The sequence below is a fragment of the Lasioglossum baleicum genome, chromosome 15 (genome assembly GCF_051020765.1).
Source record: "Lasioglossum baleicum chromosome 15, iyLasBale1, whole genome shotgun sequence".
NCBI lineage: Eukaryota > Metazoa > Arthropoda > Insecta > Hymenoptera > Halictidae > Lasioglossum > Lasioglossum baleicum.
In genome coordinates this window covers 11806559-11833282 of record NC_134943.1, presented here as the reverse complement: position 1 = coordinate 11833282, position 26724 = coordinate 11806559, and the positions used below count along the sequence as shown (strand labels likewise).

At 37.8% G+C, this 26724-nt stretch overlaps 3 protein-coding genes and 1 long non-coding RNA gene across 8 annotated transcripts in view; 2 read left to right on the top strand and 2 right to left on the bottom strand.

Annotated features, from left to right (window-relative positions):
* Positions 1-59: 59 nt before the first annotated feature.
* On the bottom strand, positions 60-1487 carry Csl4 (exosome component 1 Csl4). The gene is made up of 6 exons (XM_076439724.1): positions 1356-1487; positions 1124-1278; positions 932-1047; positions 602-850; positions 454-535; positions 60-322 (listed from the first exon to the last, which is right to left on the bottom strand). Exons 2-6 carry the CDS (start codon positions 1173-1175, stop codon positions 210-212), a joined length of 612 nt encoding a protein of 203 aa, XP_076295839.1. The 5' UTR covers positions 1176-1278; positions 1356-1487; the 3' UTR covers positions 60-209.
* Positions 1488-1568: 81 nt separating this feature from the next.
* Ublcp1 (Ubiquitin-like domain-containing C-terminal domain phosphatase 1) lies at positions 1569-3155 on the top strand. The gene is made up of 2 exons (XM_076439719.1): positions 1569-1728; positions 1926-3155. Exons 1-2 carry the CDS (start codon positions 1569-1571, stop codon positions 2750-2752), a joined length of 987 nt encoding a protein of 328 aa, XP_076295834.1. The 3' UTR covers positions 2753-3155.
* On the bottom strand, positions 3140-26698 carry LOC143216562 (uncharacterized). Of its 4 annotated transcripts, none has more exons than XR_013010581.1 (5): positions 23466-26698; positions 5282-5844; positions 4983-5186; positions 3441-4895; positions 3140-3271 (listed from the first exon to the last, which is right to left on the bottom strand). It is a non-coding gene; the product is annotated as an uncharacterized LOC143216562 (long non-coding RNA). The 4 variants fall into 4 exon arrangements; XR_013010583.1 differs by having other exon boundaries at positions 5282-5390; XR_013010582.1 differs by lacking the exon at positions 23466-26698 and having other exon boundaries at positions 5282-5390; positions 5467-9279.
* Positions 4586-26724, top strand: part of Hex-a (Hexokinase A) — a 36717-nt gene continuing 14578 nt past the window's right edge. The window contains exon 1 of one of the 2 annotated variants that reach the window (XM_076439714.1): positions 4586-4820. In XM_076439714.1, coding sequence (XP_076295829.1) covers positions 4764-4820 — 57 coding nt within the window. In that variant the 5' untranslated portion in view covers positions 4586-4763. Of the gene's footprint in view, positions 4821-11641; positions 11990-26724 lie in introns of those variants that run through there. The other variant, XM_076439713.1, reaches the window with a different exon arrangement.

Here is a 26724-nt window from a genome sequence, read left to right as displayed (position 1 = left end):
CTGGCTCTAACTCCAACCGCCAACCGTGCTCACCCTTGCTGTATAGAGAACGAAGCGTTTCGGCGCGAATTAACAAAGGAAAATCAGGAATCACCCTTTTCAGTTTCCTTCAAACTTTCTGGCACACCCTGTATATTGTGTGTATGTTGCAGGATTCATTACAGTAAATATAGTTTATTTTATTCATTGTATGTTTTACAGGAAATAAATTATTGTTCCGTAACAACATGCTCGGGAACTACTTTTGCAACTTTCCGATGTTCTTTGCGTAATGTCTTAGGGCATTGCATTTGTGTCCAACTTATAGGTATCATAGCTACACCTGTAAAACAATGATTAATAGTTCAATAATTCTAATATTTCTACCAATCTGCAATGTATTGAGAAATTCAGTTTTATTTCACCATAAAATACCGAAATTACTTTCTTGCCAACCCAATACTAACGACTCACCTTCTTCGCTATCCGCTATCACTACTCCTAATTCATTTTCCGCTGTACTCAATTGATAAGTATGCGCTTCTGTCATTGGCATCTATCGATTGTGTGAAGAAATATATAAATAATAATATAGATATACGAAAACGATAAAGAAGGATACAACTCTGGCAAGAATAATATCTCCGGGTCTAAAACACTTGTACATTTGAATATTGTCTTTGTCTATCGCGCGAACATCTTCTTTCCTTAAAATTCCTCTGTAAGGTCTGGTTAATACGATATCACCTATACACTTTATGCTACATTTCAAAAACCTTTGATTAACAATAGTGACCATCGCGGTCACTATATCACCGGGTGCAGGAACAATGCTTTGCTCCGTTATTCCATGAACTTCGATCGTGTGAGTCTAAAACACACGATAACATTGCAATTAACAAAATTGTGTCGTGTACCGATAAGAACCGCATTTCATAATATATTTGTTTACATTTTCTTGGGGCATCAATTTTACTATACCCGAAAGTTTCGAATAAATGTAACCCTGTTGCTCGTAAGTTCCGGGTCCAGGTATATTAATTTTATCAGAAACGCATAGTCTTTGACCTGTTGTAAAGAAAACAAGACTGATTTTTATTTTTCAATTTAATTTGTTGTTCATTGAATTTTTGTGTATAATTACCAGGCACGCAGACAATGAGCTCGCTATGTATTTTCGTGTTGTCGATGTCCATATTTAACTGAAGCGATTAACATGAATTTATTTCATAACATCGTCTGTAAATATTTTTGCAGGTTATCTTGAAATTCAAAGAATAGCCCAAGAGCATATAGTACCTAGAAGACGTCGTTTTCCATAAACATTGTACAATTGCTTACAGCGTCGATAATTCAGCAGGTAAACAGAAAATTACATTGCGCGAGACGTCTATGTGAATCTCGAGTCTGCGATAGCATATAGTTGCCAGACGTTACGTACGGATGTGATTGTTTGAATTGACTATTCTACCACAGCGAAACAGTGTTCGTATACACATACGCGAAACGTACGTGTACAGGCAATGATTTCGTAGTACGCATCGTTCCATCGTTCGGTAGTTCGGTGTCGCGTCATTATTTTCAGAAGAATGGAAGGCGAAGTAAAGATTATCGTAAAATGGAGCGGAAAAGAGTACGAGCTTCCGGATATACAACACGACGACACTGTTCTTTCTCTGAAAGAGCGTATACACAAGCACACGGGTGTTCTCCCCGAACGTCAAAAGTTGTTGAACCTCAAATTCAAAGGTTATGTTTTGAACTGTCTTTACGCTTGTCTCCAACCGTTACGTTTCTCCCGAGTAATAACATTAGCATTTCCATCACATCTTATTCTATCTCCTTAAATTTCGAACGTTTGCCGTAAAGTTGAGGATTTGCACAAAACAGTTTGCCGATCGACTGAAAATTTGATCAAGTATCTATAGAATTTTTCTCTCCACCAGGCAAAGCAGCTCAGGATGCGGATATCATAGGGAAATTGGGCCTGAGGCCTGGTTTCAAGCTTATGCTAATGGGATCGACCGAAGAGGACATCGCAGAAGTAAGTCATGCTCCGAAAGATATGCCCGATGTAGTTAACGATTTAGATATCGAGGAAGAGGAAGTGGAAATCGAGAGCGCTGAGATCTACCTTTCGAAAATTCAAAAGAGAATCGATCATTACGCCATCACAGAATTAAATCCGCTTAGGGAAGGAAAGAAGCTTTTGGTATTGGACATAGACTATACCCTTTTCGATCATAGATCGACCGCGGAAAGCGGAGTCGAATTGATGCGACCTTATCTCCACGAGTTTCTAATGGAAGCTTACGTAGATTACGATATAGTAATTTGGTCGGCGACTAGTATGAGATGGATCAACGAGAAGATGAAATTACTCGGAGTCTCGAACCATCCTCATTACAAAATAGCATTCCACCTTGACTCTCTAGCCATGATCTCTGTTCACACGCCAAAGTATGGTTTAGTCGGAGTGAAGCCTCTCGGTATCATCTGGGGAAAGTATAAACAGTTCTCGGCGAAAAACACTATAATGTTCGATGACATTAGGAGGAACTTCATCATGAATCCTCAGTCAGGATTGAGAATAAAACCTTTCAGGCATGCGCATCTTACCAGAAGCAAGGATAGGGAACTGCTGAAGCTCTCGGAGTATTTAAAATTAATAGCAAAAGTCGACGACTTTCAAACACTGAATCACAGGAAGTGGGAGGAATATAAAGCGAAGAAGGCTAAACAAGAGAGAAGGAACGAGACTAACAATGAGTGACGTTATCGAGAATGTTAAGTACTTGTTAAATTTTATGAATCTTCTCGCTATTTAGAAAACATTTAGGATCCATCGTTAACTGCCATAAAGATAATAACAAAAAGAAACATTAAATTCTGTATAAAGAGAAGAATATAAGAAAACACATAAAAATGCATATGTAATGCTTAGAAAACATATAGAAATTTTAAGTAATCATCCCCACGAACGACGATCTTAATGATGGATAATGATCTTAATTAATCGTTATTTACAGCGCTTCGAATTTTTCACGCTACACTGCGTAAATTCGCATATTTTCACATGCTTCTTTGTATTTATGACGTACTTATCAGTTACATGGAACATGTACAAAATGTGTAATCAAAGATAATCTAAATAAAAGCCTTTGTACCATAAACAAGACCGATTTTGTTTTTCCCTCGAATCGTTCGTGTATAATTTGTAATTCGATGTATGTATTGTGACCGTGAAACAGAGGTCACGTTCGAATGATTACAAATTTTCGTTGTCGTTCACCTGTGGAAAAGATTCCGAAATTTACGTGTCAATTATTATCGCAACAAATAAGCTGCTGAATATGCATGCACATCATTTCCTATCGCATGTATAATTCCTATCGCAATAACACATATACATATTCTCAGAACTATTCAATTAAACAGCGAAATCCTTTTTCAACACTTACTGTGTTCTTATTTCATTTTTTACGCTTTTCTATTAAATATGGCCGGGTGCTTCTTTCTTTTGCACAGCAGTGTATTTTGGTGTCCGTCGGTTTTGGGGCGCTAGCGCCCCAGACTAACTCGATTACCATTCAGTGTCAACGCCCAACGTTACCAATAAACCACGATTTCCGAGCATTATTAGCACGAAGAAAAAATTTCATACTCCATTCGCATTACGTGTATTTAACACTAAACCTACCACGAGGGGTCAAATGACCCTCTTTAAGAAGAATTTATTGAATATATTTTTTGACTCCAGCACGTATTATAGTAAAAATCTGTTATTTTTATAATACTATACACATCAGTCACTTTTGATGGTCGGAAGGTTTAGTGTTAATATGATTTGGCGGGAATAAACATACGCGATGCTTCGGTTTAAATGTTGAATATGACATTTATAAAGCCTTTTATTACATATCAAAAAATGACTTATTCTATATACATCGTTAACGGACAATTTAGTAATGTTACTTTCTACGCCTTTTTAATCCTGTTAACATTACTAAATAAATGTTTATATCGGGCCTAGCCGATTAAGATGGTCAAAACTGCCCTTAGAGGTTTTTCAATGACTATCGAACTATTCGAGAGCTGACTAAGAAAAACCCCTCCGAGTAAAATTTCAGCTCTCTAGCTTTCCCGCGAGGGTATAGTTAAAGGGTAAATTAGATTTTGCGTTTTCCCGAACATTTTCCGATCTTTGATGCGTTCTAAAAATCTGAAAAAAATGTGACATATTTAGGATCCTAAGGCGCATTTTGGAGAATTTTTTCAGATTTTTTTGTTGCAAACTGTGCTCGTGAAAAATGAGAAACTCCCAAAAAATCAGAAAAAACGTATCAATTTCGTATCCACCAAATTTCAAAAATCATAGAGAATGTAAATATTTTCTAGGTCGGAAGAAATGTTTACAAAACATTATAAGAATGGCCTGTCGTCCGAGAGTTAAAGAAGAGACCCGATTGAGAGAAGTTCGCCGAGTGGATCTCGTTCTCAAGAAGTGAAACGCGCGCGATCGCCCAAAATATACCGGGTTCGCATGATCGCGGGCCTCCGCTTAGTATTTCTAGCCGCGAGAAGATAGAGTCGATGTAGGGCTTGAGGCTCGAGTGATGTAAGCTTTTAGTGATCTCTAGAGGGGCGTCGAGATTGTCTCTTCTCCGTAGCTACCTAGCTCTCGAAGCTTCATTTTTCTCCGCTTTTCCCTTGGTTTATCCTCTGTTCCTGAACATCGCGACGCGTCTCATCCCGGGATACGTTTGTGCAGCTCGACTTGGACCATGACGGAAGAGAAATGGGATTACCTGAACGAGAAATGGGAGCACATAGACCCGGCGGTAAGTCCCGGCTTTGATCATTATGATGTTAGGCGCCCTTGACTTTTCCCTGGCCGTTGCGTAAGCCGCGGAGTACTGCGTGAAAAAAAGCTCGCTAATTGGTTTGAACGAGTCGCCGGTAACGCGAACCATCCTACAGGGTATCGGATAACCCATACGAACCTGTTAAGTGGACAGCAGGTTAATTGATTTTCTCGGGAACTAGCTGATGACCGAGGCTTTACGCAATTTCTCATGATGCCAGCCGCGACGCAACCGTTCTGGCCGAATACTCGATTCTTCAAGACCTTCGCTGCCTAGCCTGCTAGATGGATGGTGGACCAGAAACCTCTTCTTCCGCAGCGATTGCACCGATTGGTTTGGGATCTGTAAATAACAGGTGCAAAGAAAGTAGAAATCCATCAAAGTTCATCAAATGGAGATACCAACTCCTTTCAATTCTCTCCTCAAAAGCTACTAGCCTCTATTTAGGGCCCTCGATTCTTCGATACCTTCACTGTCTCGCCTGCTAAACGCATGGTGGACCAGAAACCTCTCCTTCCGCAGCGATTGCACCGATTGGGTTGGGATCTACAAAGAACAGGTGCAAAGGAAATAGGAATCCTTCTCGATTGGCATCCAAAGTTCATCGAATGGAGATACCAACTCTTTTTAATTCTCTCCTGAAATACAACATCGTCTCGCTTCCTTCTTTAATTGGTTCTCTACAATGAAGAACGAGACCTCCAACAAGATCGTCTTAAACGTTTCAACGTCTGCGTCAAAAGGTTGTCGGAATTCGAGGCATTCCTCCTAACCTTGTTGAAAATCACTTCTCTAGTTCATCGAGATGAACAGCTCGATCCACGATTTCTTTTTCCCCGACGGTCGAAATGGGTCACTGCGTCGTGCCTTTGAACAGCTGATCGCAATATCAAAGGAGCCGCGCGTGGCGCGTTACGAAACGATATCATTTTGGCGAGCTTGACGATCTACGATCGAGGACACGCGAACAAATTTGTGGATCCACGCGAACTTCACGCCCCTGGCAAAAGAGAAAGATAATGATCGAGGGGTGGCGGCGCGGCGTTGCGTTGGCGTCACGAGCTTTCATTCATGACTGCCGCGTGACTAAAACGGCTAAAACTCTGAGTGTAGCTCGTGTACACGGACATTGTCGGACATAGATCGAATAACTACCGGACTGCATTCTTCATAGTGTTTCTTCGCATTTGCTTGAACGTGATCTTGTCAGAGAAAGTTTTCTCTTTGCAACGATGTGTCAAAAGGTTTTATGACACTTTAAACGAAAAGAAATGTCGACAAGTCAATACAGATTTAATAATTTATGGGAGCAAGATACACACATCGGTTAAAATGTTCTTATCAGTTGTTCGCACCGCGGCATTTCCAAGTATAAAACGATTATTGCGATAATATCAGCTTGATACTGGGAAGAGTACGTAACCCACAGAAAAATGAGAAAAATTGTATGTTGTAATTGCATTAGGTTGTAAAACTATTCCAAGAACTCTCTGACCGACTAGCTTATAACCATAAAATGTTTACAACAATTTTCGTGCGGCGTGTAATCATTAAATAACCTGTTGAGCAATATTAATGATTAGTAGACTGCGGATCTTTAGGCATTTATAGGATCCATAAAAAAAAATCCGCTGTCTATTTACGATTTACTTCCCAAGTATCTTTATATCGATTTATTACTTGTTGGACATATTGATTGTTATCGTGCAAAGGTTACTACATAGTGTGGCTGAAATTGCTCGTTGCTCGAGAATTGTAGGACGAGTCTTTAGTCGGAACGGAGTATATTCAGAAATAAACTGATCAGTCTATAATGAATTCGGGATCGTAGAGGCGAGTTCATTGAAAGACGAAGAAGAAGATGCCGGTCAGTAAGCCGGGATAAAATTGGCAAAGGAGGCGAGCGTGCTCTCCGCGCATACCATTGACAATCACATTCTTAATGATTGCACTAGCGTGTCACATGTCCACCTGTGCTTCGAAACTAATACGCTGCTCTTGCGACTGAATTTCTCACGTGACGGTTGTTGACACTGTCAGAACCATTAGAAGCGTCGTTTATTTCTTGTATTATTTTCACATGCAATCCATCAAGCATATTGAGAAAAGGAATAAACTTCCACTTCCCTCCAGTTTCTTGCAATTTAATACAAGTCGCAAACTTTCGTCGAAGAACGTGAAGTTTTTCAAAGATTGTTGCACTCATCGAAGCACGCAAATCACGCTAGGTACGCGAGCCCAAGATAAAATGGGGATCGCCATAAAAAACAGGTTACATCGGCTTGAATAGACCAATGAGGCTTTTGTGTTTTATTTATCAAATCGATTGCAAACACGTGCGTGGTGCTAAAAGCGGAGTACAGCTCGACAAGCTGAAAGGCGTCGGAAGATTTAATAATTGATTTCTGAACTACTTTTCCCACTTTCATCCCTCCTTTCGTCGGAATCTTTACAAAATCTGAAGATTCAATTTTCATCCAAAATCAGGGATCCTAATTGTTATAACTAGACTGCGGATTTTATGCATTTATGACAAAAATGGATACATACAAACTAAAACAGTGGAGGCCGCCAGTGTATTAGTTTTACCTTGATAAGATAATTAAAAGAAGAGTGAAATTTTAATTTAAATTTTAATTATTATGAACAAGTGAAAAGAAATTCGATCATCGATAACTGCTTTGAGCAATCGAAACAGTTTTTCTTCATCGATAATTGATAACAGTTATCGTAGAGGATTCAATTTTTTCGGACACTAATAACTGTTACTTGTAACAAAAAAGTAACATAAAAATCGGTATTTTTTGATCATTTTGTTCTTTATATTTTGTGTACATTATCGTAAATCTCAATAATAATCAACTTTTTATTAATGATTCTTATCATAGAAAAAGAATAACTGTTATTTTTGGTCCCTGTCGAAAATATTTCGGTACGTACAGCGTTGAAATGATTCTCTGCCGATAACAAAGGAGAAAGCACGAACTCTGCCATCGATCACGACACGAGACAAGGGGGAGTATCCTCGCGCTGCGACAAAGTTGAAGTATCGGAAGACATGGCTCGCGTTCTCGGCACCAATAAATAATGCCCGAAAAATAATTTGTCGATCAGGATGTCCGGTTAACAACCAACTCTCGGCATGTAAATGAGGCATGTAAATGATTTAAAGGGGTCGTTTCCGGATATACAACGGTCAGTTGCGATACATTTCAGATTCCAACCATTATCTCGTTCCTGGATGGATTATAGCGCATCCGCGACACTCAATAAAAAACCGGCACTCCAGATTCCCAGTATCTCTCACTCGTAAAATTATACAACAGTCGCGTCGACGAGAGAAACCCATCCCGGCCTTGTCGTGGCTCAATGATTAATCCTCACGGTTTAAACAGTTTAAGCGAAAGACGTCGGTGTACTCGCGTCTAAAGACGCACACCGAGCAGCGCAATAAACAGATCGATATAACGCCGTAATTAACGCGTGCCGCTTTGATACTTATTACTCGTCCGGCTTTTTCAGTCGCCGCGAATTGGCTGCGGTTCGGATCTAACGGCCGCGAGCATTAGTCTTTTCAGGCTTAACAGATAGCGCACGCTTCATCCTCGAGGCAATTTCAACGACATATATTGTTTTATGGTTTTCATTGAGAATACTTCGACTCTTTTTATTTTTGTTTTATCTATGTGATCATTCAGCAGTATATGGAACGAAGCCGTGAATGCACCGTTTTAATTAGCGACATTCATGGTAGATAAAAGATGTCGAATCAGAAATAATTTTCGTTTTGAAATTTATGGCGCTTCTGCAAGAGAAACGCTACCACGCAACAACTTCCGGATCGCAAAGTTCGCAAAGCCAAGCGAGCACTTCTGTATCAAGACACTGTATCTAGAAATGGTTCCCGCGTTTGGGGAAAAAGGGATTCAGCACGCGCAGCAAGTTTGACCCCAAGAACTAGGGCGGAAGCCAGATTTCGGAGCGTGTGGCGTCGAGTTAAGACGATTCCCACCCCCATAAGAATCCTCCCGAAGGGTGTGTTGTTGTGGTCCAGCATTCAAGGCCTTGAAATTGATAGGAAATTTTCTTCCCTGGAAGTTTTCAAAACACTTGTAATTTTCGGAAATTGGACCAAGGTTTGGTCCGATCGTAAGAAAGTTATTGTCTTCTTAAAAGAGTCTGAAAAAAATCACTGTGACTGAGTTTCCACGTTCGCCCCGAAGACCTAGGACACAGATCAGATTAGGGAGGCTGTAGCATCGAGTTAAGATGCTTTCCACCCCCATAAGAATCCTCAGGAAGAAGGGTGTGTTGCCGAGAGGTATCAATTGCGTAGAAAATTTTCAACATAGGCCCACACAGAAAAGTTGTAAAAAGCAATTAAAAAACTTGGAAACAAAGTTAGGTAGGGAAGTTATCGTCTTCTTAAAAGCGTCTGAATACACTGTCCAACACCAAATTTGATTTCAATATACTGTTGGGTCCTTCTTATAGAGTTTTTTGCGCTGATTCCGAATCTGGTTTTAATTTTTTTCCTATACGTCCAGTTTTTGAGAAAATGGAGTTTTAAAAAAAGACATATTTTTCAACTTTAAACAAATATTGCGATGTTATTATAAAAGATATTGAATTGTTGTTTACAGCAAAAGATTCTGTAGACTTTCCCGAATACAGTGATATCCAATATTAATACATTATGATTGTTTAAACATGTTTAAACAATGATTAAAGACGGAGATGCACCACTTTTGCACCAATTTTTGCGGATATATTCGAATTTATCTCAAAAAATAAGGGTCCAGCGAAAAATTGAACTATACCACGCGAAAGAGCAGACTTTTATCTTGAGAAACCCCCCTGTGAAGTTTGCATGGTCGACGTTTTTACCGAACCAGAAAGCAAAATATCTTCGCCCGACATGCGTTGACGCCAGTGGTGCTCTTCCACTAGCGCGGTCGTTCGTCGGGATACGGCGCGGCGCGCTGCGATGAAACGGCGCGTGGCTATAAGCGCGCAATTATGTCAGCTTACTTAAATGTAATATTTTATTAAATGTTATATTATTGTTATTTATTATTTATTAGTATATTTATTCTGTATAAATTATTTTTGTATTTTTTAATGTTAGTCTCTCGTTTATAGTATATTTAATACAAAAATACCTTTTGTAACAAAAAAATAATTTATTCACACACTACACTATTACACTATTTACAATGCTAATATATATGTGTACACTATTCAGATATAATATACTATATCGATTTAATATGGAGCAAACTATTTTAATTATGTATTTAAGTCAATAAAAATAGTCCCGTTTATATTGTGTTTGGACTTATTTTACTCGGAAGAATCTCGAGTGTTCATTGGCACTATAATTACAATACATAGATAAGACGACAATTACTGAAAATAAAATTTTTCAGTCACCGCATTGCAGACTTTCCTTACATTGTATGTATTCCGTTGTCCGTAGACCGTCATTTATTTCAAAATATGTATCGTGTTGGTTCTTAAGAAAACTGATGCCAGAGTTCAGTTTCGGCTTTGTGTTTGTTGAAATCAGTCGTGTCAAGCATTTCAAATCTGCATTGCTACGTATAAAACTTCATAAAAACATTTATAGTTATTTATAGTATTTTAGTTGTTCTGTATATAATATATGTATTTTAGTAGTGTATTATATCTGAATAGTGTACACATATATATTAGCATTGTAAATAGTGTAATAGTGTAGTGTGTGAATAAATTATTTTTTTGTTACAAAAGGTATTTTTTGTATGAAATATACTATAAACGAGAGACTAACATTAAAAAATACATAAAATAATTTATACAGAATAAATATACTAATAAATAATAAATAACAATAGTATAACATTTAATAAAATATTACATTTAAGTAAGCTGACATAATTGCGCGCTTATAGCCACGCGCCGTTTCACCGCAGCGCGCCGCGTCGTATCCCGACGAACGACCGCGCTAGTGGAAGAGCACCACTGGCGTCAACGCATGTCGGGCGAAGATATTTTGCTTTCTGGTTCGGTAAAAACGTCGACCATGCAAACTTCACAGGGGGGTTTCTCAAGATAAAAGTCTGCTCTTTCGCGTGGTATAGTTCAATTTTTCGCTGGACCCTTATTTTTTGAGATAAATTCGAAAATATCCGCAAAAATTGGTGCAAAAGTGGTGCATCTCCGTCTTTAATCATTGTTTAAACATGTTTAAACAATCATAATGTATTAATATTGGATGTCACTGTATTCAGGAAAGTCTACAGAATCGTTTGCTGTAAACAACAATTCAATATCTTTTATAATAACATCACAATATTTGTTTAAAGTTGAAAAATATGTTTTTTTTTCAAAGCCATGATTTTCAAAAACTGGACGTATAGGAAAAAAATTAAAACCAGATTCGGAATCAGCGCAAAAAACTCTATAAGAAGGACCCAACAGTATATTGAAATCACAAAAAAAGTTGAAATTTGTTGGACAGTGATATTATTGTGACCCTCGTCCACCGAGGCATTGCTTCCAGCAATGGTTTCCACGTTTGCCCCGAAGAACTAGGACAGAGATCAGATGTGGAGGGTATAGCATCGAGTTAAGATGTTTTCCACCCCCATAAGAATCGTCAAGAAGAAGGGTGTGTTGCCGGGAGGTATCGATCGCGTTCCACGCGGTCCAACATTCAAGGTCTTGAATTTGGTGGCAGTGGTGCGATAGGACGATAGGACGCCTTGACCGTGGGATTTTCGCTCAGGCGCAATGGCCCCGCGATTGGGCGGGGAGGATTCTGACTAGGAAGCGACTCGCGACCGTGTTGCTACGCCGGCTGACTTTTCTCGCCAAGCTGACGTTTCACCGTCAGAATTCATGTTGACCGTCGCCGTCGATCAAGTGGTTCGTGATAACAACGGTCAGAACCGATTGGTTTGCGAAGCTCAGTGCCACGTCAGGAACCGGTAGCCGGTCGCAAGATCTACGTGCGATAGTTCACTAGGTCAAAGTACAACATGAAAACGAAGAACGGCTCGCTGTTCAGCAAGATCTGCAAGTGCTACAGCAAGAAATCCATGGCTGAAACAACTGTGCAGCCAGGCGAGGAATCATCGAAGGTGTTGACGGTGTCTGACGAGGTAACCCCTGACCAATTGTTAGCAATTCAGAGTAACGATAATTATTCCGCGTTCGATGTGCACAATCGAACTCTGATTGACAGAATGCACGCGTACACTATGCTTTGTTTGCCTGGGATCATTTTATAACGTTGTAGGACTTACACATTGTTATAATGCTGAAATCGGAATAACTTTATTGTCAATTACAAGATTATAGTTTCTCCGTGTGAAGGTAAATTGGAGAAGACGCGCAATTACATTTCGGAGCAATTGCGTTTGCATTCGTGTAAATTATTTTTAGACAAAAATGAGTAGGTGTAATTCAGAAAAGTAAAATCATTAACATAATTTAAAAATACTGCTACATTATTTTCAACCTGTTAAATATGTTAAGAAAGAAAATAAATGTCTATTTCACTCGAGGTTGTTGCAATTCAGGTAGAACATGTTCATTTTGCATAAAGATCCGCCGTCCAGTTATTATACGTACATACTATAGCATCGACGTTTTTTATCGAAATGCCAGATACATCTCCCGTCATCAATTATGCGAGTCACTGTACGTGGACATTTGAAATTGATCATCGTTGACTGGTTAGTTGGAATTGATAGAAATTGATTGGTGAAAGATTTGCGTGGAGAGTCAGTTCTATTTTCATTGTTTCATATGTAGAAACGACACATATGATGTTATAATAAAAAATGAAAGTTGATATACATACAGTAAGGAGCATAACTGATTCCACACACTTTAAATCAGAATAACTTTTATATGAATGGACGAAACGACTTCAATTTCTCTGTAAGGCTAGAAGAATTATATTAGTAAATGACGTCTATATAATAAATAGGTTGAAAAAATGCATTTGGTCGGAATTGTGAAAAACAATACTAAAAATTGACCTTATACTTAGCTGAAAAACTTCTATAAAACAAAAATCTGTTAGTGTATGTAAATAAGGTAACAATTACTAATAGGTGAATTCGTTGAGAAATGAAAGCGTGTTAACGGAACTTCAACTTCCGACAAATTTCAGTGCGGGAAAATGAATGATGGGAGATTGTTCCTCAGACATTCAACTAACTCAAGCCACAAAAATTTTACAATTTATGTAAACTGACTCATTCCCAGTTCAGAGTGCGTTCGAGCTCCATGCGGTGTTTAAAAAGTTACTACGTATTATTCAACTATAATGTTTGTTAAACAAACTTTGTTTACCAAGCGAAAGAACCGTTGCACCCAGATTCTCCGTCGGACCTTTATCTATCACATTTTTCGACGGCGTTTGTTTTCGATATAACGCTTTCGCAATACCGTCTGAAATCTACTACATGTCTCTGTTATAATCTCATCAAAATGTTTTGATGAGATTGAAAAAATTAGTGATTGTGAATTTTTAATAGCTATAAAAATACTTGTAAGATTTAAAATGAAAAACGTGGGGCGCATGCAATACATATAATTGATGCATGAATATGAACTGTTGCGTGAGTTTTCTCAACGGCACAGCTACTCTCTACACTCCTTACTATTATCTTGCGCCCCACGTTTTTCGTTTTAAATCTTACAAGTATTTTTATAGCTATTAAAAATTCACAATCACTAATTTTTTCCAGGACTATCTGTATGGGGTTAGGAACCTGTATGGGGCTAGGAAATATTATTTTATACGTTTTAGTCCGTTTTAGAAACGTGGTATTTTTAAAAAATTTAATTTAATTTAAATAATTTTCGTTATTGGCCCAGCTATATAAAAAGGTTGTAAAAGTCAATTTTTACTGTTGTTTTTCACAATTTCGTCCAAACACATCATTTGCTAAACCATTGTTCTGATTTAAAGTGTGTGGAATCAGTTATGCTCCTTACTATAAGTATAAACGTGTTGCGTGTCGAAACGTCACCGTAAAATGAGATCGTCTAATCAATTCAGATAATCAAGATTCTACCGTGCCATGATTATTTGGTACTCATGTTTTATAAGAATTTATGGTTACATATTTTTTATTTATTTAATACAGAAATATGTACACGCATTTATCATTTTTCATAGTGTCATTCTTCGATGGACACTCCGCATATAATGTGCAATTGCGAAGGTGATCTCGACTCTAATGCTAAATTTAAATGAAACCGACACGTGCGTGCAAAATGGCTGCGGTTGGTCTTTTAACAAGTTTCAAGACAATGTTTTGTATGATATATTTTAATGAATCGTGATTAGCTAAAAAGTTTTGGGACAAGATTGAATAAATTAACTTTTTCAGGCAGACATTTTTAGAAGGTTTATTTTGCCAATGTTAGGAACCTCAAAACTGTCCTAACAATTCCCTGGCAAATGTATAATATACTATTAGACGATTTCTTTTTATAGTACTGCATGTAAGATTTATCTACTGCATAATCATATAGCTACTTGCAACTACAATTTGTTTATAATGTATTTGACAGGGACGAATATGCATCGTGCCAAGCACGAAAGGAAGCGTGACAAAGACCTCGAATTTGATATATTTATGACATTATTTGCAGAAAATTGTATTGGCGATCGAATTATAACAATGACGAGATTCAAAAATAAATTTGACTCACCTCTGCATTAAGGACTTTATTATTATGAAATATATGACTTATCGCATGATCGATTCAGATAAGATAATTATGAAATCTCTTGGTATCATCAAGCTGTTACAATAATAAAAATCTGTAATTACTCCGAGTTTCCCTCTCTCTATATTCTTAATTGGAGTATCGCTGATAAACTAATTAATTAATCATTCACACGTAATAGCCAATGGAAATTTGTGAATATGTAGATAAACATACTAGCAAACTTTGCAATTCGATTAGAAAAATTTCAAAGATTTGTAGTGTGGCATAAATTCAGAGTAATCATTTGGAAAAGAAAATCTTATTTCCAATAAATTGATCGAAGAGGTACTAGGAGGAATCTCAAAAATGGCATTGTCCAAAATCGACTATCTCAACCCCTTTTTTTAAATATCATCCAAATTCATCAAATTTACTTTTCATCTTTGGATTTCATATTGGATTAATTCATCCAATGTTACAAATAGGTACACACGTATAAGACACAACGACGTCAAGTACCGGCGAACTTCAATTTCCTCCGAAAATCTAATTTCACAGAAAAATGGTCGCCAAAGATTGCTACGCGAATGGTTGATTTGTTTTCCCTGACAATATGGAGCACGGATACGTTGTCGGCGAAAATCTGGTACACAATGGCCGTAACCTAATTTGCAAAGTTACTTTATATTCTCGTGACGAATCGGCAGAAATGATTTTCCATTAATAATGACATTTTCAGCCGTTTAAGCTGGTCGTTCGCAGACCTTGTTGCAAGAAGCACCAAGAAAATGAAATGTGTGTACCCAACGTCCCTAAAAAGGCAATTAAGTAATTTCACCCTCTAATTTCGCTAAAAATTATAAATGATCACTGGACAGCGGACTTTATGCATTTGTGACAACAACGAGTAAGTGTAAACACATTAGAAGAATTTAAGAAAGAACATAATTCAGGTAGAAAATTTTAATTTCGCATAAAGATCCGCTGTCTAATATTATATTTTTTTAAATTATATATTTTTTTGGTTAAGACGTGACTGATATAGTAAGGTAGTTAGGTTGTAACGAATATTATTAATCTCCTCCTTTATATGAATTTATTATTCGGTGTGAACGTTAATAGTTTCCAGAAAAATTCTATTTTTTACGTGATGTTTATCAGTCACAGAAAAATTCGTTCCATCTCAGTTTGTCGGCCGGGTTTCAAGTACCACTTGAACTAATTACATCCAATTATTTGTTGAACATTAAGAATTGCGTGATACAAGAAGAGAAATGTTTAATGTCAAAGAGCACACGATATAAAAAACTACGCAAATCAGTTTTAATAGGAAGTTAAGAGGGTAGAAACTCTCGCCACCCCTTTTAAGTTTGCTGACCCGCTTTCAATTGCTACTCAAGACACTACATGCACAAGTTAACGCACATGTTTGCTCATTAATTTATCGTACAAGCACGCGAAAACTTAACACGGCTTCTTCTCATCTTCGTTTCGCCATGAAAATTGTAATTTCGAAACAGCCATTTAGCATTTCACGATCGAACATTAATTACAAATTGATGTAGCCACTTATTTGCGCCAATTGTTCAATAATAGCATTTTTGCAATCTTGATAACTAGACAGCGGATTTTATGCATTTATGACAAAAATGAATTAAAAACATTAGAAGAATTTCAAAATACTGTTATATTATTTTCAACCTATTAAACATATTAAGAAAGAAAATAAATTTCTATTTCACTCCAGTTTGTTACAAATCAGATAGAAAATGTTTATTTTGCATCGATTGTGGGAAGCAGTAGTCAAATAAATAGTCTTTTTACATTGAAAACAACGACGTTCTAAGATGTTTTACAGTTTTCACTGTTTTATATTTCATGCGGTTAATTCCGTCGTAAATGCATAAGATCCGCAGTCTATCGATAACATACAAAATGGAGGAAATCGATGGTAGTTTCATTTCTGTTTAAAATTTCTGTACGGACTGAAACTATCGCTGAAACCTCGATTGACTTTTCTTTTCCGTTGCGTGAACGAATTCAAAGCAGTCGCCAGTGCAACGTGCTGCGAATAATTGTTTACTCGAGATGCTTCACTCGAAGAAAATTTTTTAACACGTCGTTATGTGCGAGAGCTGTGGGAAGTCTAAACCGAACAACCGCAAAACCGCCAAACCGACGTACAATTTACAAGTAACTATTTTCTATCTTGGATGGTTCTTGAAACATTTAATGTGGACCCTTAAAAATCGACGAAAATGCGCGATTTCGGAAACGGGAAGTTCTTCGAGGCTCGATTCTCCACTGTTTCTACTATCGAATACAGAGGGAGATTATAGACCGTTAGATAAAACGGCTGTCTAATTGATAACTGACAGCACGTGACAGCCGACATGAGAATTAAATTTCGCATAAGCACCGAAACGATAACGCGGCCGTTTTATCGGCGCAATTATGACCGTCTGCGGAGGAAAAATATAGACCACAGAAAACAGAGAAGGTTTGATTTGTGCAATGAGGTTACGGTGGCCAGACGAAACTTCCTCTTCCGATGGTATTTATTCGAGATAGCGGAGCAGAACTGTCTTCAGAAGAGTATGACAGTTGTCGCGAGTAATGTGGTACTCATTATTCATTCGCGTAACAAGCCTTTGCTTATGTTCCACGGAGAAATTCAGCCAGATGGAATTTCGAACAGGCTTTTGATTATTGAGACGAATAGAGTAGGTACTGGTAAAACAATATTTTTAATCAGAACTAAAATAGTTCCAATACTTTTTGGATCCACTGTATATCGGATCATCGCCACAGGTCCTTCTAGAACAATATTTCTGAAACTTTCTTTGTTTAACTTATCTGGTATCGAGAAAAATCTCCCTTTCAAATAAAAGAAAACGGCGATTTACGAGCGGATATTTGATTACACAAAATTCAGCATCAGATAGAATTCAAATAACATGGATGCTTAAATTATTCAAGTAAAGAAAAATGCCAAACTGATAAAATTGAGATCTGGAATAGTATTAATTTTTATTAACTTCTAGCAGTCGAGGGGTGACTCAGAGTCACCACTAAAAATTGCTATACCATTATTCACAATATTAATATATCCAATGAATTACTAAACATTTAATTACTGAACAATTTCATATCCATAAAATGACAAATATCATATAGAATGGTATATAAAAATATATAGTATATAATGGTACATAAAAATTGCTGTACCATTATCCAAAATATTGTTTACATTATTAAATATGTTGGCATATAATATAACGAATTACTAATCATTTAATTACTAAACAATAGAATGAAATTATTCAAGGTCGGAAGAAATGTTTAATTTTCGGGTGAAAATACCGCAAAGGGTTAAATAAAAGACAGAAGGGCTAGAACGAAAGAAGGAATGAGAAAATTGAAAATTCCAAGAAAAAAGATTTTTCGACTTGCGTCACACGTCAGTTCCAACTCTAGGACGGAAAGGTTTGGACGTGCGTGGCACGTCATTTCAGCGGAACGGGTTAAACGATTTCAGAGCTTTCTAGAGTGTGTCGATCACGATTTCCGACAGTGGTACGAATAATGTCGATTATTATTTCGCTTATTCTTCTGCGACGAAAGTGGTTAAGGGGGTCCAATTGGAGTCTTGTTAAGAGAAGTCAAACATCGGATCGGGAGAGCCAATTGCACCGTATCAGACAACTTCAACGAATTGTGCCGGTCGACACCCGGCCCCGATATGCATTCATGCCCGTGCACTCAGAACGGACCACGTGATCGATCGACACGCTGCATAAATCTCGGTTTTTACGTACGCGAGAACGGAGACACGTGATGCAACTGGTGCGTGACGATCCATCGGATCTGTAAAAGACGTTACGATGACAGTAATACGAATAACCCATTTTTCACTCGATGAAAGATCCCTGCACTTTTTGTCGCCTAAATGGAACAAGCTTAGTCAGTCTTAGAGTTTGTAGAACGAGAAGTAACGATAATAAAATGGCCCACTAAGGGTCTTCCATTGCGAGAGTTGGTCGAAACCGGTCTCGGCAGCGATAAGTCTTTTTCCGGAAATGGTAATCGGGTAGGTACCTTTAAGTATGTTTGCGCTGTGCTCATATGGAAGCCGACAAACGTTCTACCTACTGTCACTGCTTCGACAACGAGGTTGCTCCACGATCAATACGTATTTCCATCCGAGAAAAATATTTTCCAATTCACGTCTGTTGCAAATGCACTTCATTTTAACACAGACGCAGTTCGAGCATTTCGAATCAGGTATTCGAAACAGAAGGAGTCTACATGCTTCGTCATTGACGAACAGCAAATTTTCCTAAAACCAGAAGAGCCTTCGTCGACAGGGCCAAGTATATTCCAAAGCAAGCACGTCTTTACGATCTCAAGGAGATTGTTACGTGCGCTGGGACACGTATAGATGTGAAGCTGTTCGTTCAGGGCCTCCGGTCAAATTCGTGCGATTGCTTGCCTCGATTTCTCCTGGTCCATCCTGCGTCTTCGCTAAAGTTGTACACGTTGACACAAAAACTCCAAGAATTTATAAATTACATTTAATTAACTGCAAGAAGTTCATAGAATAATCGTTGCATGTAGTTTCGATTTGCTACTCGCATAAAATTGTATCAATTCGATAAAATCATACCGATTCGGTAAAACTGGCAAGAATCATTCGAAAACTTCGCCCTCGTTTGATTCTGAAAGAATGCGCCAGGTTTAGAGGATCAAATTAAATCATTAAGAAAATTAAGACCCTAAATGAACAAAGCTCCAAGGAGTAGATAAAGAAAAGTCCTGTTTACCAAAAGAATCAGCACGAACTTTCCATACGGTTGAATAGTGTAAACACGCGTAATCGCTCGATCATCCGTATCAAATATTCGACGATAAGAATAGGAGACCGGCGCGGCGTACCTCGAAATTCTTCGGGGATTAAGTTATCCCAAGGTTTCCCAATAAGATCGATCGAATTATGTATTATCGAATCGGAGGATCGTCTGGGTTGAATCAATGTGTCGAGACTTTATGACAAAATGAATCTGTGGATCTGAGATCGTTCTTTTCGATAGTGGCGGCTACGGAAATCCAAAGATCAATAGATATCTGTAGATATTCATCGATCGTTGGACAAAGTCCGACGAATTGTCGAGATGGGAGCTTGATAAGAGCGTTGCATTGTGGTAGGTTTGATGGAAATGGTAGCTGCAATTGTGCAGCAACTTCCTGAGTTGATCGACTTCTCGATGATGTTCATTCACAAGATTGATACAGTGTAGCCCTCGTTGAACATTTATTGTTATGTTAATACCGAAGCAAAATATAGAAGCACCATGTCATCATTTATTGTTAGACCCCATTGAGGACTGGTTGAAGAACGATCTACTGTTACGCTGATGCAGAAGTCGATGCAGTCTTGCAGGACCAGTTTTCGCTGGTCAATATTGCTAATGAGCAAGTGAAAAATTCTTTGCGGCGAAAATAGTGAAGCGAGTTTGATCCGATTAAAAGAGGACGGCGCAATTCATCCTTGACCGTGGTATTTGCTTCTAACATCTCGAGGTATAAGCCTGGGCACTTGAATAGACAGCTTCAGGTTCCGAAGCTCGCAGATCACAATAGCTGTTGATGCGTAAGACGCTGATAAACAGATCATTCAGTGATTTCTCGAATTGAATTGATAAATACCGGTTGATTCCCTTGGCAATTAAAGGATCTGACTGATTCTCTATTATTGAATGGCTGCGATTGGCAATGTAATAATACCCGAGACTGTTACGCGAGTCAGTAAAGTAGTTGTCGATTACTTTATGTAAAATAAATTTCAGAGAATAACTTGAATATTTACATTGCTGTAACCGGAGCCTAAATACGTATATAAAATTACGAAATCAAATAACGAAAGATAAAAGCTAAACAGGGGATTAACGAAGCCGGTGAGCCGATAAAAAACACTCGAACATATGAAACCCTCCAATGAACACACACCGGATGTTTATAATTTCCTGTGAGCGAGAGATTTGCTCGGTGATTCAGATTAACTGATATACAATTCCAAAAATGATTAGTCGGCAACGTAATAATTAAAACTTTCCGAAACTCTTTCGGTCCTATTAATCAAAGTCCTTCTATGATCGATCTCTTGTTATCGAAACAAAACATATTGTGTTCTAAAGTGAAGTAAAAATTTACCATGGAGAACATTCTTGTTGGGGACAGAGTTGGGCAGTAATTAATTACATGAGTATTTAATTACATCTTCAATTACATGTGCAAAAGTGGACTATAATTACAATAAGAAAACGGTTAAATGGCCCAAAACATAAAAATTAGTGGTTTAAAATTACACTGAAGTAATTACACTGAAGTAATTGTTAGACTCAATTACAATTACTGTAATCGTGTTAAGTAATTGCAACTACTCCTTTTACAATTACTGTAATTACAATTACTCCTTTCCCAATTACTGTAATTGTAATTGTGGTCCGCAATTACAATTACTGGCTGAGCCAAAGTAATTGCAATTACCAATTACACAATTACATGTAATTGTAAGTGTATTTCTGCAATTTCAATTTAATTTCAATGTAATTTAAAATTACAGTAATTGGCAAGTAATTGTAATTGGAATTGAAATTACATTTTGCCCAACTCTGGTTGGGGGTAACCGTTTCCAGTTATTTTGAAACGATTAATAGGTGTTGCCGTTTGAATATTACAAGATTTTTATTTAGAACCAGCTTGAATGAGGGAATGGAATGTCCATTGACTTTCGTAATTTCCAAAATTGTAATTGAAGTGGAATCGTATTGGTTGGGGGATTTCTCACGCGAGAAGTGTTTTGCCAGAATTGGGGCACTATTAAGGATGCCTTGAAGCAATTCGGCTGGTTCGTTCAGTTTCCGAACAGACTACGTGCGTATCCGCACGGGAAAGAGAAGCACGCGTGTGCCGAAACACGTTTCAGTTCACCGATCACATTCTTCGCTGGTTCATGATGTCGAAACCGTTCCCGGAATACGAGATGCGTAAATCGTGCACTCATATCTATGCCTATCCTAGCCTCGTGTACTTAGTTCGTTACGTCGCCCATTATTGTTACACGCGACCAGCAACAATTGCGCAAACGCTCTCGCGCCGGGAGGACTCTTAAAACAATTTAGTAGCATTTACTTGGAAATAATAATTTTTTGAAAATTATTGGTATGTGTTAGGTCTTCGTGCTCTCTGGCAGTAATTGTCAGATTAACCTGATACAATAACTGGTAAATAGTCTCCGATGTAATTTCAACCTGAAATCGAATTCAATCCGAGATTAGCAACGCGATAGTTACCTGTCCAGTGTAACACAGGTAAAAACTCTGGGCCTGAAATCATGCGGCTGTGCTCGTGCATACTTTGCCAAGATACATAAATTACTGGCATGCTGATAATTCGAAAATTGCTAGCTACTGCACAGGAGACTTGTATGACTGCACACGTGCCTGTACGGTTGATGAGTTTCTGCTCTTTTCATTCTGCGGTTTCGTGCTGCGATTTTAGCCTTTATGCTCGCAAGTATGCAGTGGTATATGTAGAAGATTATAGGATTACGTAATCGTTTAGATTGTGAATATTAAAAATGGAGAAATTACCGGAAACGATAAGTATATTACTGATATAATTTTGCAACGTTTCAACGCTCTAATAAGGGTCTTCGTGCAATGCTTCGTTGCTTCACACTGTAAATTGTAAATTGAAATTCTCTCATGGTTTTACTTGAAAAATTATCATTAGTCACTATTTAAACTGCGGAAAGGGAATGTCTGATAAATTTCAAGATGTAAAAAATTAATTTGCCGATTATAAATCCCAATATCGAAATGATTTGTTGAAATGTTCTTATATTTGATGAATGGGATACAGGAAATAATCGTCATCCTGTATGAAGTAATCGGTGCAGTAGTCTTATCATGCACATTGGTATCTCTATTGACATTACACTCACCAAACTGTTTGGATATACTGAATGAGAATACTAACACTTTTCAGTCCCTTTATCAAGCGAACGAAAAGTATTCCGCCTCCTAATGAAAAACGCACTCGAATCAGCACTCGATTGTAATACTTCCCACGTCTTCGTACGTGGTACAATCTCGAACAACTGATAAATAACTTATTTATTGCATAACTTTCTTCTGATAATCTTCCGCACTCGACAAAGGATAAAGAAACTCACTCGTGCTTCCAGCAATTTCGCTTGGACGCGATTCGCATTCAATTGTTAAATTTTAAAGAATACAGCTTTATTAATCACTTACACTATGTAATCTTTTTTTACACTTCTGCAATCATCTAATATTTCTGGAAGCAATAACTCTGTTTTCTTTTAACGGTAACCAATTTCCATTGAATCCTCCACTTCCTGAAATATACTGTACAAGCTCGGATTTACATAGACATCCGTAACCCATTCATTATCGCATCGCAGCACTGTGAGCTGGGAACCCGGTTTTCGTGGCCAAAACAATTGTAGCGTTATTTCAACTCTTTTCTTAGTAACTAATCATTTTTTAAAACCTCTTCTTAAAGCTTGAATCGTTATAAATAGACTGCGGATCTTTATGTTAAATAAAAATTGTCTGCATCGATTACAAGCCAGAGGAACCAAATAAAAAATTCTTTCTTCTTTCTATTATTTTATTAAGCTGAAACTAATACACCGATGTCCTTCAATTTTTTTAATATGTCTACCGCTTTAAATTGTACGTTTCTATTTTTGTCGTGAATGCATAAAATCCGCAGTCTAGTTATACATTTTACATTTTTTCAAGATATAGCTTTATTCTTGATGTCACGTATTTCAGTTAATATACCAGAAAAACGAAAAAAATTTTCCGTAATTACCAGTCGCATTCTCGTGAACATTGCTCCGTCGGCGGTCCATTGAAAAAGCCACGTGCTCTTGCCGAGTGTCGGACATGCGTTCCCCAGATGAGTTTGATGACGTCAGGCAAGAGGGATCGACCGTTCGAGCCCTCGGCGTCGACCAATCGCGCGTCGACTTTCATTCCACTGTTGAAAGCAGTCGGCCGTTGCGTCATCCCTTAAACTCACAAGGTTGCACACGTACGGCACGCCTGTTTCATCATTACCGATGCAATTTTCGCGGGGTAGTCATGCTTTCGTGTTCTAGACCAAACGGGTGACGCAACCTTTTCTCCAGTCAGAAAAAAGAACGATTTACAGAGTAATTACTCTCGTAAATCTTCAATGGTCAGATCTCTGCTTCGTTGAACAGGTACCAGCGCAATTTTTATAGCCACTGATTTGCTAGTCAGCATATTAAATATTGTCCGAACGTCATTGAGAAATTGTAGAGTCCTAACTTTGAGCGTTGGAAATCATTTTCCAATATTTAAACAATTCGCGCGTTTCAAGCTTTCACAAATAAAGTGTTTTCAAGTCAGTTTTGAATGGATTTTTTTTACGAAATTGAAAATTTTATTTATTGCAAATATGCACGTCAAATACTTATTTCAAAGTAATTACCGATTAACTTTGTCATGTATGAAAATTGTGTGTAGATATGTATATTCAATATTCATTGCAGCCATTTTCTGATTAATCATTTTTAAAAACGAAAGTACATATGTATCGAAGCGTATTTAAATAACTATATAATTCAATCTAAATAAAGATATAATTAATTTTCAATATTCTTAACCCTTTGACTCGGAGCAATTTTAACTCCGAAATCAAGATATCTTTCAACCCAGAAGATTTTTCTTCTATGTAATCGTTTTATCAGTTAAACCCGTTTTCTGAATACAGAAGAGTTCAATAATTTAGAAAACGCGAAATTGATTTGCAAAAGGGTGGAATTCTTATCTTAAAATTTCTATTCTTGGCAACGTTCCCGAGAAGAAGAATCACATTCGTACGCCATTCAACTTTCTCTAGGTGCAATTTGTTACTGCCTACAATCAGCTCCAGCGGAGCTACAGATATAACCCGTACCGATCGCATGACTCACTCGGCGCGAACATGTTCGTTTGTAGGGAACTTGAACCGTCCAACTTTAATTTCCTACTGGAGGCTCGGCACGAGAATAGAGTGGCGCTAAAAAACTGATCGTCGATCGAGAGAATTTAAATTAGAAAGTCTGTTTGAATTGAAAATGAATCGTGCGAAATTTTTCATCGGCGTGCAATCTCGCTTCCGAGTCGATCCCCGCTGCAAAGGTTCCTCTCCGAATTCGTCAAGGTGAGACGTCGCGAAATAATTAACACTCGTCGGCTATCGCACGTCCGATTCCGTGAACGAAGGTGTTGGTAATAATCGTGACTCGGTGGAATTTCTCCGACGCGTCGCGTCGTTGCGATTCGCTCGCGATTTCGTAGCCGATCGTGCGCGAATAGCTCTGCGGATTAATCGAGTATCGAGTAACGATCTTTCAGGAATTGTTTGTTGTTCTCTCTCGGATCTCTCTCGGGCGTAGGCTGTTTCCGCAAGGGACAAACTAGACGGAAATATATTGCGTGCCTTGCGAAGATGATAATCTTCAGGTATTGATTGCTATTCAAGCTAGCCGAGTGTATAATTGCGGGACATTCGAATCTTCTATTCGCGGCAAGCGATGGCTGCGCAACTAGCTGGATCACGCAACTTTGTCGCTTGAAATATTTTTTCTATAAATACTAGTAATTAGATTGCGACTGAAGCCACTTTAAGATATGGAGATTGAAAAAAGTTTTACTTTTTAGAATGGATTAACCTTTGACATTCGATGCAATTTCATCAGGCGAAAGTTTCATGCAGAAATTTCACGCATGACATTTTCTGAGTAACGAAGTGATTGAGAATGAGAGCATTGAATTTATTATAATTCAGTAGAAGTAGAGTTTAATTTTCAATGGCGCTTGAATGGTTCGATTTTCCAAGCATAGAGAAGTTAGTAGCAAAATGTTATTTCCACGAAAGCATTAAACTTTTATTTATATGTCATTATAGTGTCAGACACGGAATATTTTTGTGAGCAGATGATAAATATCTGGTTATTGAATTTTATTCGAAAGAGAGAGAGAGAGCAATGGAGCGTAATGAGAAAAACGTGGGCTCAAAATTGACGATATCGTGGACGATTTATCACGCACGTACACTAGATTAGGCAGCCAATATACTATTAAATCAAACGCGAAGAATCTTGACAGCTCAGTAAGATATTTGAAGAATCTCCGTCGTTTCCTGTTGCTGCACTCCGCAGTCACCTCTACGCTTTATGGCATCATTAAAACTTTAAATGTTACTACTCTGTCTGGACAGAACATTAAGCCGGGAAAATACAGGCACCGCAAATCTTCGAGAGAAAATCGGCAAGTAAATATACAGTGTCCCACAAAAGTGTTCGTACGCCCTTTAAAACAGAATAACTTTTTTATAATTGTGCCAAACGACCTGATGTTTTGTCAGTAATTAGAAGCATTGGTTTACTGAATGATGTACAAAATAAATTTTTTACATGAAAAAATAAAAAAGGCATTTTTTAAAACTTTTTTATTTGGGCCCTTAATGAAAATTGAAAATATCTGTTTTGTCGATCTATGTTAGTTATACGCATAATGAAAATTTCATCGAAATCGGTTGACGCAGGAAAAAACGACATGCATCGAAAAATGCCTTTTTTATTTTTGCATGTAACCTTGTAAATTATAATTTTTGGGAAATCTTTTTTTGCACATCACTTAGTAAACCAGTGCTTCTAATTGCTTACAAAATATCAGGTCGTTTGGCACAATTATAAAACAGTTATTCTGTTTTAAAGGCGCACGAACACTTTTGAGGGCCATTGTATAAACACTGCCAGAAAAAATAGAAAAATTAATGAGGGATAGTTTCAAATTCGACTTTCGGCAACCCGATTCAAATCGAAATTCACCTTTCGAAGCTGAATTACGTCAGATATCGCAAAGCGGGGAAATTTCGTAAAAAATAGAAAATAGAAATAGCGTATCAGTTGCATCGATGAAAGGGGTAGTTTGGCGCAAGTGAAGGCGTTCGACCGTAAACGCAAGGAAAACGCAAACATTGCGTGTACCGGCGTAACGGAGCTATATCGCATGATGCAACCGGTCTGCCGAATCAGTCGTCGTGGAATCGAATGACC